At 37.5% G+C, this 13,907-nt stretch overlaps 1 protein-coding gene across 3 annotated transcripts in view; it reads left to right on the plus strand.

Moving 5' to 3' along the window:
• Positions 1–13,111, plus strand: part of SEC23A (SEC23 homolog A, COPII coat complex component) — a 30,666-nt gene extending 17,555 nt beyond the window's left edge. For all 3 annotated transcript variants that reach the window (XM_071746043.1, XM_071746042.1, XM_071746044.1), the window contains 9 exons: positions 1,063–1,152; positions 1,440–1,546; positions 2,553–2,706; positions 3,432–3,509; positions 4,418–4,579; positions 5,153–5,239; positions 6,704–6,859; positions 7,537–7,602; positions 11,613–13,111. In XM_071746043.1, coding sequence (XP_071602144.1) covers positions 1,063–1,152; positions 1,440–1,546; positions 2,553–2,706; positions 3,432–3,509; positions 4,418–4,579; positions 5,153–5,239; positions 6,704–6,859; positions 7,537–7,602; positions 11,613–11,702 — 990 coding nt within the window. In that variant the 3' untranslated portion in view covers positions 11,703–13,111. The remainder of the gene's footprint in view (positions 1–1,062; positions 1,153–1,439; positions 1,547–2,552; positions 2,707–3,431; positions 3,510–4,417; positions 4,580–5,152; positions 5,240–6,703; positions 6,860–7,536; positions 7,603–11,612) is intronic.
• Positions 13,112–13,907: the final 796 nt, after the last annotated feature.

Genomic DNA, 13,907 nt, shown 5'->3' on the forward strand with positions numbered 1-13,907 from the left:
ATAACAGAGCAATTTCCTGTATGAAAGTACTTAAAAATGACCTGCTTTAATCAAGCAGTTTTCATGCCTAATTTTTCATTGTATTTATGATTGCATCTTTGTGAACTAAAAATCTCAATATCATCAGCAAGATTTTTTTTCTTAGTGGTCTTCGTCACCACTATAGTGATGAATATGTAGTGATGAATAGTGGCATATGTTCCATTAAGAGTTAAACCCCCCCAACAATTAAATATACATCTTTTTTAAGCTACATATTTAAATCATATGAAGTAATAGAAAACTCAGGTGTGTGTTCGTGCCTGTAGTCTTGCAATTACATCATGATTAATTTCTGTTCAAAAAACCCTTTTGTTGAAATTACCTGAATGGAAGTTGTTGAGGTAAAGCATGTGAATGCATGCAACTTGTTGCAGGTGGCAACTGGACATTTAATGTAGCTTTTATAGTAAAGAATATTGTAACAGTGAATGCAAGCACAGTGACAATATTTCCAGTATAATTTACTTTGAATGTTTTGTTTGATTTCACTGGGTCTGTTATAGATGACTGATTATTTTAACTGATTTCTCCTGGTATTTATATTGTTAGGATGACACAAAGAAATCATAGATTAAAATACATCACTGTCTATTTCTCTGTAGTTACCTTGTAAGTTACCAGGGACTATGTAACTATAGACTATGTTAGCTCTCTGCTTGAAGTTTTAATGTGGTGCCTTAGAAGAATCATTCCACTTCCATGTGCTTCTTACCTCACATCTTAGGACTGTTTAAGCAAAGTCAAGGACTTTTTCCTGTTTCTGACTGGCTTTTTCCATCTTTCTGATGCCATCACTTTCCCTTTCTAATGCTCTAATCTTTTGCAACCATCTCCTTTTTTGTTATTCCTGCATCCAACACTGCAGTTGTTTTGCCAAGAGTGTTTGGAAAGCTGACAGAGTGAGCAGGGAGAAAACTTGTGACAGAGTAGTTAACAGTTATCTGTAATGGCCAGTTGCTGTGCTTCTCAAAGCAATGTAGTACTTAGGGTCCATAAAAATACTGTATTATCTTCCTACAGGAGATTGGAACAGGAGGTACTTGTCAGTGGAAGATTTGTGGACTTAATCCTTCTACAACACTCGCACTGTACTTTGAGGTGGTCAACCAGGTAATAAATAATTGTCTACTTGTCTACTAAACAGTAATTTTATGTGACTGCTCAAGCACAGTAGGAAAGATACAAATGATGTTGACATCCTGTTTTGTCAAAATTTAGAGGTGGACAGTAACAGCTCAATGATGAGTTAGTCTTCTTGAATATGATAATGAGAACCAAATAACTTTACAAACTTCAGAAAGAGTTCATAATCTAAGTCATATTTTTCTGTAAATTCTGTGAAATCTGGAAACTCTGTGAAATCACCTCCATTTTATTTTTTTTCCTTCTGTACTTAGCACAATGCTCCTATTCCTCAAGGCGGACGTGGTGCAATCCAGTTTGTGACTCAGTACCAGCATTCCAGTGGACAGAGACGGATCAGAGTGACCACAGTTGCCAGAAAGTAGGTTTTACTTCTGATCATTTTAGAAAAAGCAGGGTACATATTGCCTTTTAATCCTTAAATTTTGTAATCAGTCTGTTATTCTGGGATATGCAGTGCCACATGTAGTCAAGGATTAATCACGTGTTTGAGACAGTTCCCTCTGTTGTTCTGTGGGCTGTTTCTTCTCTGAGGGGCTGCAGTGGCAGTATAATGATGGGAATGCTTGGGAATGCTCACCCAAGTGACTTTAGTTGAAGAAGCAGCTTTGAATGAAATTCTATGCCCTAAACTGAGGAGATGGTCAGACTTGGGGGATGGCAAAGATCATTTCATAATTTCACTTGAGAGTGCTATCTGCAGTTCAGGGGGATATAAATATCTGTTCTTCCATGTAAAGGTTTTACCTGTAGCTTCTTTTATTCCATTTACTACACAGTTTTAGAAAGTGATGTTTAATATTATGCAGAAATTTTTCAATGATATTGCCTTTAAACTGAAAGAGATTATTTATTGGCTAATTTCATGGGAGAGTCAGCTTATAAAAAGTGTTGCCCTTAGTGTTAATATGAGTATCTTGTTAACTTATACCAGTAACATTAATAAAATACTACTGATGACTGATAAAAGGACAAATTAATTGTTCGTCTTGTAAATTGAGAAGAACAAGCAAGATGCACAAGAAAACTACTAGTGTGTGAATGTGCAGTTAGCTGAATGGACACTGTTTTCTGTAACTTCTATTCCAGAATTGATACTTTTAAAATACAATAACTGTTATGTAAGTGGCATTATATTTTATTTCACTGGTTGCATATTATCTGTCTAAATAAGGTATTTCTAATTAACGAATGGTTAACTGAGAGCCTGCTCATTTATGACAAGGAAGTAGATTTTTGAGGCTCCAGCATGAGTTTGTTGAATTGCTGGTAACACTGCTTTCTTTGCTTCAGTTTTGAAGAGATATATTGAAGTTTGACATCTTTCCTCTTACTGTGATGCAAATACTTGTATTTTTCTTTTGCAGCTGGGCAGATGCACAGACACAGATTCAAAACATTGCTGCATCTTTTGACCAGGAAGCTGCTGCAATTCTCATGGCTCGATTGGCAGTGTACAGGGCTGAGACAGAAGAGGGGCCTGATGTGCTTAGGTGGCTGGACAGACAACTCATACGACTGGTAAAAAGCACTGCATTCAAAGCATCACATTGGTGTCTTGTCTCCAGAACTAGTGTTCAGTGATTGTTTCGTTAAATATGTGCATAAAAAAATCAAAACAAAACCAACCAGCCAAACCCCAAACAATTAACTGAATGCTTCTTTTCAACAAGTAGGTAGGGTATGCAGAATTAACTAAGATTGTCTATTTTAAATGAAAAAAAGAGCATTTGTGTTTTTAGTTAATTTTTTAATGTTTCCTCAGTCCTCAGCAGCTGGTAGTTGCCAGCAATTGAGAAAATTCTAGCCTGGCATTAAAGCTTTCTCTGCTTTCTGCTGTCTGTAATGCTATTGAAATATTTTTAACTTGGAAAAAAAAATCAGAATATTTAGAAAACCATGTGAAGTTATTTTATTTTAGAAAGTTCCGTTTTCTGGGGTTTTATTTCTTACTTGTAAGTAAGTAGTTATTAATAGTTTAAATAAAAACATGCTTTCTGGGGCTGTTTGGTATCTAATTTTGCTTTGTTTTTTCAGGAAAAAAAAGCCATTAAAGCCTCATAGATGAGGAAATCACTGCTTGTTAGGAAAAAAACTTAGGTTGGGTGTGTTTGCTAGGTTTTTGTTTGCTTAGGAAGCTGTAAGCACCTCAAATCATTTATCTATTGAAAGCAAACAAACTTGCAGTAATGGCATAACCAAGTAAGTATATTTCTTAAATCAGATAATTTTTTCTTTTACTCCAGTGTCAGAAATTTGGAGAATATCACAAGGATGACCCAAACTCTTTCAGATTTTCAGAGACCTTCTCACTTTACCCGCAGGTGAGTTGAAGGAAGGTGTATTTATAAGGGATAAAGAGAGAATGCTTAGTAAAGGAAGAGGTACTGTAGGACAGAGTAAAATAAGGCTTTACACTTAATACCAGGATGAAAAGATTCCTCCCTCCTGTCAGTCCACATCTTAGACCTGAGTTTGCAATTCAGATGAAAGGGATTGAAGGGTGGTTTTAATTAAGACAGATAATACAGATACGCTTTTGCTTTGTTGTTTCTTTACTATATGATTTAGAATACTGACCTGAAAAGAAACACTTCACTAGTGAAATGAACTTGAGCTTGATAAAATTAAACTTTGAATATTTTATTTGCTAGTAACCCATTCTGATAATTTTCTCCATTCTCCTGGGATGTTGCATTTGCACTCTTGATAGGTTTCACTGCTATTTCTCTTTGAGTTATCTACTGATCTGTCTCGAAATGTTTAGTGTTTTGGAGAGACTGATTCAGCAATCAGAGGATTTGCTTTTTCCAGTTTACTAACCAAGTTGAACATTGCTGTGTTAAATGTTCTCTTTTTCTGTTCACATGCTGTAACTTACCTTGTGTTTTTCAAGCACAGCAGCCTCCCTCATGGGTACAGCAGAATTTGGAGTAAAAGAATGGTTTGGCAGTGTTCAGTTATGCTATTTATCAGTCACTACTGGAGAAGTATTAAACTCTTCTCTTAATTCAAAGCTGCTTTGTTAGGTTTGTTCATTATTATCTTTCTGTCTTACTCTCATGGGAATATATAAAAACTGGCAAAGGTGCACGTACAAGTTAAAAATGTTAATGAATTTGTTCGATATTGTTGTGCCGTTGGTCTCCTATAATTTTTGGAAGTGTTTCTCTCCTTGTACAACTCTCCTTCTTATCTGTGAAAGTTCAAGAAAATGTTTTTTGTTTTGCAGTTTATGTTTCACTTGAGAAGATCTCCTTTCTTACAAGTTTTTAATAACAGTCCAGATGAGAGCTCGTACTATCGCCATCATTTTATGCGTCAAGATCTAACTCAGTCGCTTATCATGGTGCAGCCAATTCTTTATGCCTACTCTTTCAATGGACCTCCAGAGGTATCATTGTGTATAACATAATATGTTAAAAGGTGCTGTTTTGAGGTGATTTTTGTCCTCACTGTTATGTTATAAAGTGTGTTTTTTTTAAAATTTAATGCATGGTAAAAAATATTCATTTAGTATAGAACGTGCTACGAACAAGGTATATCTCAGAATTCTGATGTAGCATCATCTAAGAAATCTGAGAAAAACCCAACCCATAACCTCCAAATCTTATGCTTGAATAACCTGAATTTTTATACATGAAAATATTTTATAAGTTAATGACGTTGTATGGGTAAACAGGGAAGTACTTGAAATACGAGAATAGTATGTAATAATGAAAGGTGTTTCAACTCTTGATTACAATTTTTGATGCTTTCATGAAGTTACATACTCAGAATCAGGCTGGATAAGTTTAGAGTGAGCTTGTGTGGGTTGCAGATGTGTAATATGGAAACAAATGCAGAGCTTTAGTAAGTGATGGAAAAAGTTTCTAAGATTCAGTGACTGATTCAGAAAGCTGGTAATGCCATGTGGTTGCTCAGTTCTGCATCAGTTGGTAATTTTTGGTTTATTTTTAAATCCCAGCCTGTTCTTCTGGATAGCAGCAGTATTTTACCAGATCGCATTCTCCTTATGGACACCTTTTTCCAGATCCTTATTTATCACGGGGAGGTAAGATTTGTCTTTTCCTGCACAAATACTTCTTTTTTTTCCCCTGTAGGAGTGCTACATTATGAAAGCTAAGCCCCAGTCCTGAAGCATTCCAGTTTTGGTGTTTTTTCTAATTGGCTGATACCAGACTCCTAGTTCATGTTTATACTTTGGTAACTTAGCATGCCTGTGCACATATAACCTGACGTGATATTTTGGTGATGTTTGTTATGACAGGCTAAGATAAATTATCTTCAGTGTGCAGATTTTTTGTTTGAGATCAATATTTTTCCAACTTTTGAGAGTGTTATTTCCTGCTCTGCCCCCCTGTCCTGTTTTTTACTCATTTATTTTAGACCTCTAAAGTAGTTTGTCAGGGACAGAGAGTCAGAACATCAAGTTTTATAGTCACGCTTCATCTGCACTGTCCTGCAGGAATGAAGCTGCTCCTGGCAGTTGAGTAGGTAGACTTTCACTAGCAAAAAACCCATAAATGCTTGTGACTTGTGGGTGCTCTGCTGCCCTGGAGGAATGGAGATGCTGCTTTTCACTGCCTTGCAACTGTAAATTGTTCCCATCTGAGAGCTGAAGAAATAATGTTCTAGATCACGTCCTCATAGCTGCACTGTTTAAAATAGCTACTAAATTTTAACACGTCTAGAGTAGAAAAATGTTTTCTTTACTTTCATAGAATGCTGTCAGGAAGCAGGAGGGGTGGGTTGCATCCTGAGGGAAGGGGAATACGGGGAGCTGAGCATGATTCCCAGGGAGGCAGATGCCTTGCCAGTAAGGACCTGGACCCAGCATGTCTGAGCAAGCCAAGCAGAGCAGTTTGTGGTCAGTAGCCACGCTCAGCCACTGGTGAAGATCATCACACAAGTTGATGGGGTTGTGGCAGGACCCAGTTCTAGCTGGGAAGGTGAACTCCTTGGGTGTGGGTCACTGGGAGAGGCACTGCTGCAGTGCAGCTCAGGCAGGAGCCAGGAATGGGAGCCTCAACTTAAACCAGCTGCCAAGCAAAGGTGGGTGAAACACCTACTAAGGCTCCATCCAGGTCGCTCCTAACAGCCCCTAGCAGTGAGCTGACCTTGAGTTTCCAGTTTCACTCCTAGAAGGTGGGGAGGCTGTGCTACAGGCCCTGAAAGACAAATACTGGTGTAAATATTTATGTATTACGTATCATAGACATGCATAATAGAGAACTGTAAATAGTATCCTTGACCTCAAGAATGAAATATTTAACCTACAATAGCTAACAAAAAGTCAATAGAGGAGGACTAAAATTTGTTGAAGTTTCAAAAATATTTCTATTGGCATGTTACTTGAACGTCTTGCTTTTAAAATTAACTTTTATACTATAGGGCAGGAGGGGGTGAGTGATAGAATAGACACACGCAATTACACATTCTCCTCTGAAAAGCCCTGTGTATCCTCTAAGAAAGATTGGTGAATCAATTTAAATTTCGTTCTTTCTCCTAACCCCAGACCATAGCTCAGTGGCGTAAATCAGGTTACCAAGATATGCCAGAATATGAAAACTTTCATCACTTGCTGCAAGCTCCAGTAGATGATGCCCAAGAAATTCTTCATTCCAGATTTCCAATGCCCAGATACATCGATACAGAGCATGGAGGAAGCCAGGTATGGAAATTATATAATTGAGGAAATGAGATCTAGTGGAAAGTGAGGGGGTTGGAACTAGATAGATGATCTTCAAGGTCCTTTCCAACCCAAACCATTCTATGATTCTATAATGTAATGAAAATTTTTTTGGTAGTAAACATGCATTTATATGCTAAAATATGTGTAAATTGAAAGTGAAAAAATTCCATTTTAAAGCTTCACAGAGCAAGATACTTAATAGTAGCTTTTTGACTAATCTGTGAATCCTGTTATCTAATGCTATTTTCACCATATTGACTTGGACTCCCAGATGCCTTGTGTGAGGTGTGCAAGACAAAAAAGATGGTACTTGTAAGGGTTCTGGACCAATACCAAAAGAAGTACTCTTTGTGGCGTTTTTCTTTTTTTAAAAACTTTTTAATTACTATTTTATTGGTACTCATATTTACTTTGCTAGTGTCTAGAAAAAGACAAAAGCTTTATTTCTCTTTCAGTGAAAAGTTGTTAGCTGTTCTGCATTATAGCTATAGAATCCAGGGAGTGGCTTTATTTACAGAGGTCCTACTTGTTTTGAGTGGATAGCTGTTCACGTTTTTCCAGCCAAGTAATAGTCATATATTTTGTACACATCTTTCAGAGCACAAAAAAATCTCTATTTGAGATTAATTTATTGCCTGTGTTTTGTTCTTTTAAAGGCTCGTTTCCTGCTTTCAAAAGTAAATCCCTCTCAGACTCATAACAATATGTATGCATGGGGACAGGTAAGTATGAATTTACTGATGCTTGTGTGCATGTTTTTGGTTTTTTTCCCCATTCTGAAATCAAGTGATACATTTTGTACACATAATTAATAATGCCAAGTTTTGAAACTGAAGAAGAGTGCGGTTTTGACCTGATGTAACCAAAACTGCATAAGTTAAGAGAAATGGATTTAATTTTTCAGACAAAAATGACTAGGTTTGCTTGTTTCAGCTTCTGTTATGCTACGTTCACACTTAGCCATCTTTCTTAGACATGTATCTTGAGATTCTTTAGAATGAGAGCACTTAGCACACACATACAGACAAAGGGATCTTTTTGCAACAGAGGAAGTAAATTTTTAATTTAGTTATCAGCAAGAATGGAAAAATAGACTAGTACCCATGCACTGATGTTTCTTCAGAGTTTGTGTGGCCCTGGTGATGAGGAATCATTTTTTCAAATCTTGTCTGTTAGTGTCTTTCTTCCACATTATACAAACAAATCCTGTACTTTGAAAGGTCTTGTTTTTGTCTAAAGAATACCTGAATTTTTTTAAGCTTTCATGTTTCCAGCATTAAAAGATTAACAGTTTCTTGCTTATTTAATTAGTAAGCAAATAAACCAGTATTCCAAATGTAAACACAAATACAAAATCCTTGAACTGATCCCTAAGAACATTGTTCATGCTGGACAAATGAGACTCTTTGATACATATTAGAAAAGACAGCTTTCCCTTTTAATGTTGAAAATAGTTCAGTTCTCAGATAACAGAAATTGTGTGTTCATCTCCCCAGTGGCATTGCAGTGTGTGCTCAGCATAATATTCTCCTGTGTTTGACAGTTTTCTGTGAGCAAAGTTGAACCAGGTATAAATTATGAAACGAGTAATGTAACTTGGGTCAAAAATTTAAAATGCATTGGTTTTGCTCTTGCTTTTCTCATGAGCTTCCTGGATTGTTTCATACTTTTATACCTTAAAGTCAAAAGAAAAATTTGTTAGTGCACATTGACCTGAAGAGGGCACCCATACACCACTGAAATCGTGTTTTCAGGCAGTGATGAATCGACTAGCTTGATTTTTAATATTGAAGGTAAAGATTTTTTTAAAACTTCAGCAGGTGAGTGCCTTAGTGGTATAGAAAACATTTGCAGAAAATAAAGGTAAACTTTTCATACAGCTCTATTGTGTTAGGAAGTCTGAAGATCCTGGTAAAATTTTCCAATTATATATTGGATATGACATTTATTAAAGAATGCCTCATTTTTAGCATTTTTTTTTAAAGAAAGTAATCTTTTTTGTTTTGGTAGTTGTGGAGAATTTGCAATTTGAAACAAAACAAGAGGCCAATGGCAGAAGTCTTATAAAATGCCCAACTAGTTGGGCACTAAATCGCTGTTCATTAATTGTAAATTACCATTGTATGCCTTGAATCAAAGTTTGAATTAACTGAAACCAAAACTTAAGTGAGTCTGTGAAAAATCGAAGCTAATTGTCATGTACTTTTCAGACTTGTACATTGTGACCTTGCTGGTTTTCACTTTATTCCTCAGCAAATAAAATACTCTGCTACTTTGCCTCCTGAAATGAAGGGTTCCCAGTCTTCAGAAAAAAGATGATGCTCTTGGTGGTAGCAGTGAGAGAATTCTTTTCTTAGGGGTCTCTCAGCTCTTCGATGTGGTTTATTTGCCAGAGGGTGATTTACTGTTCTTCCACAATAAGAAGCAAAGTGACAAATTATATCCTGCCCCAGAATAACACTTCTAGTTCCCTTGTGGCTTTTTGAATAAGAGAGCTCAGGTTTAGTGCTTGGAAGGCTTGGAAGGCAGAACATCCTTTATTCTCATCTTACCACTATCAGCAGATAGATAATGATGAAGTGTTCCTTCCCTCAGGATGGCTGTGTATCGGGTGAAGTGTATTGTAGTGATCTAAAAACTCTTCCTGATCCTAGATTTGCCCCTTGATCATTAACCAAGAATTGGTTTTGGCCAGTTCTCAGAAAGAGGCACCAGTCTAAGCATCCTTGTTAAGACTTTCATGTCTGTGTTTTGGGAAAATTTCAAGAGTTCAGACAGTTGTGATTTCACTTGGAAGGTCAAGTGTGTAGTACCTTTGAAAAGGCTGAATTGTTGAGATTTATAGGAATTCTTCCTACATGTGTAAATGGAAGTAAGGCCAGATTGATTTCAAAGGACTTGAGAGTTAATATGTAACATTTCTGGGCTCTGATGAGCGTCAGCGTCGGGCACCTTAACCTGGCATTCGGTTCATCCCACAGTGCCAGTTCTGCTTACCTAAACTGGCCCACTGAGCACTCGCATTCCATGGCACGGCTCCACGCCAGCGAGACGGCCCCCTTACCCATTGAAAGTTTGAGAACAGGTTGAGATTGTTTTGGCCCCAAGACCCCTAATCATTCGCTTTACTGGCTAAGTCTGCCCATTGCTGAGTGCCAGCTATCGTGAGGGAAACTTCGGAGGGAACCAGCTACTAGATGGTTCAATTAATCTTTTGCCCCTAGTCCCGGGTCGGATGACCAATTTGCATGTCAGGACCACTACGGACCTTCACTAGAGTTTCCCCTGGCTTCGCCCTGCCCAGGCATAGATCATAGTTTGCCCAGGTAGCCAAGAAGGCCAATGGTATCCTGGCCTGTATTAGGAACAGTGTGGCCAGCAGGTCCAAGGAAGTGATTCTGCCCCTGTACTCAGCGCTGGGGAGGCCACACCTCGAGTACTGTGTCCATTTCTGGGCCCCTCAGTTCAGGAAGGATATTGAGGTCCTGGAGCAGGTCCAAAGGAGGGCAACCAGGCTGGTGAAGGGACTTGAGCACAGATCCTATGAGGAGAGGCTGAGGGAGCTGGGGCTGTTCAGCCTGGAGAAGAGGAGGCTCAGAGGAGACCTCATCACTCTCTACAACTTCCTGAAAGGAGGGTGTAGCCAGGTGGGGGTTGGTCTCTTTTCCCAGGCAATTCTCAGCAAGACAAGAGGGCACGGTTGTGCTGTGGGAGGTTTAGGTTGGATATTAGAAAGAATTTCTTTACTGAGAGGGTGATCAAGCATTGGAATGGGCTGCCCCTGGAAGTAGTGGATTCTCCATCCCTGGAGATATTTAAAAAGAGACTGGATGTGGCACTCAGTGCCATGGGCTGGTAACTGCAGTGGTAGTGGATCAAGGGTTGGACTTGATGATCTCTGAGGTCCCTTCCAACCCAGCCAGTTCTATGATTCTGTGATTTGCAGAGCTGCCAACTGCTAGTTTTATTTAGACAGTAAATCTTTTAAAAATAGTAATTAAAAGATAAACATTTTGGATTTCTTAGGTTTCTTAAAATTACTTCTGAGGTAAAGTATAAATTGCAGAAATCCAGGCAAAAGTGTTTGGGTTTTTTTTTAATCTCTTGTGAACTAATTCTGGCATTAGTGTGACTTTCAGATGTTTTTATTGTTTCTCTGAGGTGGCACAGAGCTGTAGGAAAGAATTGGCCAAGTTTCCCTGAGAAAGCTAGTTGACCTTCACTCTCTGTCAAATCAGCCCCTTTGTGGCTTTGTTTCCTCATTTCACCATATTGGTATGTCTGAGCTTCCCTGACAGATAGGGATTTGCTGATTGTGTCACTCATGTTTCTGTTTCTCTTACCTTTATCTGCTTCACTGAAGTAGGAATGATAAAAGAACTGTGTCATGGAAGTTTCATTTACTTTTAAAAATTTGTAAGTTAGTGTTCAGCATCTGTCAAATGCTCTGAGTTTTGTGTGGTTGAGATAAATCTCTTGCTATACTGCAGCTCATTATTGTACGCATTAACATGAAAGAGTGCATAGTGATGGTTTATGTCTGAATTTATGTAAACATGAAAATTTATGTAAATGTACAGTGCTGTTTTTGTCAGAGGATTTCAACAATTGTATGCTTCTGAGGTCTTTCTAAATTGATAGAGTGTTTATTTAATTGCATGTATTGTGCCTTGAAATGCTTTTTCTTCACAATGAGTATAATCAGTTCTCCTTGTTTCCTTTTCTTTTATAGGAGTCTGGAGCACCCATTCTTACTGATGATGTCAGCTTGCAAGTATTTATGGATCATCTGAAGAAGCTTGCTGTCTCTAGTGCAGCCTGAGGATCTGCAGTGAATTAAAGGCACAGATAAGCTGTAGCCATATTTCAGCTTTTTCTCCTTTACCCTTTTCCATGTCTGTCTTGACAGAATGCTCTGATATGCACAAGCTGCCTAATTAGATGTAAAGCAGTGTTGTTTTCAAAGAAAATCTTTTGTCATCAACAAATGTTTTAATGTGAACTTGAGTTTGTAAAAACGACAGGTAGTAGATTAAACTAAGTTATAATTAGAGGAAAAAACAGTAATTGTTATTACTGTGATACTGTAATTACTGTGAGATCATTTATAACAACTTTGAGATGTGATTTCCGTTTCCTTTTTAAATGGTTGAAGTTGATTTTGCTCTTTACTACAAAGGCACATTGAACAATAAAGGAAATCTTTGGTGATATCAGGCTTTCCAAATTGCCGTATGACTACTTTTCCTTACTCAATTTGAGCATGAAGTGAAGAAGCAACAAAAAGCCTGTAAAAGTAGTATTTACTTGGTATTTTGACTTAAGCTGCCGAATTTTTCTTTCCTGCAGAGATGATATTGTTCATGTTATTGGTCATTTTAGGAGGTAATTGCAAATATTTCTTCCCACTTATCCTACTCTTGGGAAGAGTTTTTCTTTGTTTCCACATGAAGAATTTGAGATGAAAAAGTAAAAAACCAGTTAGAGCATAATATTTAATTGTTGCATTTTTTACAAAAGTATCTGTTACCAAGCACAGTAACAGATGAATATGCTCAAAAGTTAACACTTTCACCTTAAGCTAAGAAGAAACCCTACACTACCAAAATGAACTGACTGAAGAGTACAGCCTTGACTTCTTTGTCTTGGTGAATATATTTTTAAAATAATTCCCTTTTTTATTATTGCCTTATGTTATTACACTAATGCATGACACTGCACATCTGCTTTTTGTTTCTGCATCCTTTTGGTTAATAATTAAACAGGCTGTAGTTCTTGTTGAAGCAATATTATAAGAATATGTAATTAATTTGATATTTAGTTCATACTTGATTTTTTCGGGGTGGATAAATTAATAGGCTTTCCCATTTACGTGTTGAAGTTTACAAATAAAACAGATGTTTACATAGGTGGTATGACATTTTGACAACTAAAGATGTGAAATAGGGGTAGTAGACAAAAAAAGAACCTGTGCCAAGTCTAAAGGACAAGAGTTTTGACATAGGAAATTCAATCATATACTGGTGTGATAAGCATGAAGGTTTTTCCCTGTTCTCTTTAAACCCTCAAAAACTTGATGAAATGAATTGCTCTCCATTTTTTTGACCTAAATGAGATGAGATCCTTTTGCCTCAGTACAAATAAATACATGTTTTTCTCTCACTTTGTATTTATTCTGGTTTCTATTGGTGCTTGAAATGAAATGTAGAAATAAAGATAGTAATGACAAAATTTAGAGTAACTTCCCTACTTTTTTTTCATGTTGGTATCAAACTTGTTTACTTCCAGTGAGACTGACCTGTTCACAGTAGCAGTAGTGTAGGACCTAAAAATTCAGTAGTCCTCTTGACTTTCTTTTGGGTTAGCTCATAAACAGCTTCAGATTTTCTTTTGTGTAACATTAAGTAGGTCCGATTACTTTGGCAGTTAAATACATTTGACTAATAAATCAATTCATCACCAAATCATGATAATGGATTGAGGGGTTTTTGTGCTTTCCTTCCTACCCTTAACCAGCTTTCACCTGGTAGTAGTTTCTTTTATCCAATCTTGTAGCTTCTTTTATAACTTAAGGTGTTTAACATTGTCAAACCCTTTTGAAAATCCTAGGATGTCTGATGTATTACCCCTATCCTTCTGCTTATTCACGTCTTCCAAATACTCTGAGTAGTTAGTGAGACAGGATTTTCCTTCACAGGAAGTGTGCTGGCTGTTTCTCAGAGGCCCGTGTCTATCCGTAGCCTCATAAGTTTTGCTTTATATTTTAGCCTCTCCCGTTATTCCAGGGATAGAGGTCAGACTTACCAGTGTGTAACTTGCAGTATTCCTCAATGTCCCTTTTTGTGGATGAGAGTGATGTGGGCAGCAGCCTGCCAGTCATCTGACACAGTGACTGTAAACACATTGCACATGTTCACTGGCACCTCTGCCCTTCGTGTTTCACTTCCTTCAGCACTTCTGTGTCAGGGCCATCAAGTCCTGGTAGCTCCTTAACATCTCATGCATCTACTTGACCTAATACCTCCTG

This window comes from Heliangelus exortis, chromosome 5 (genome assembly GCF_036169615.1).
Source record: "Heliangelus exortis chromosome 5, bHelExo1.hap1, whole genome shotgun sequence".
NCBI classification, from domain to species: domain Eukaryota; kingdom Metazoa; phylum Chordata; class Aves; order Apodiformes; family Trochilidae; genus Heliangelus; species Heliangelus exortis.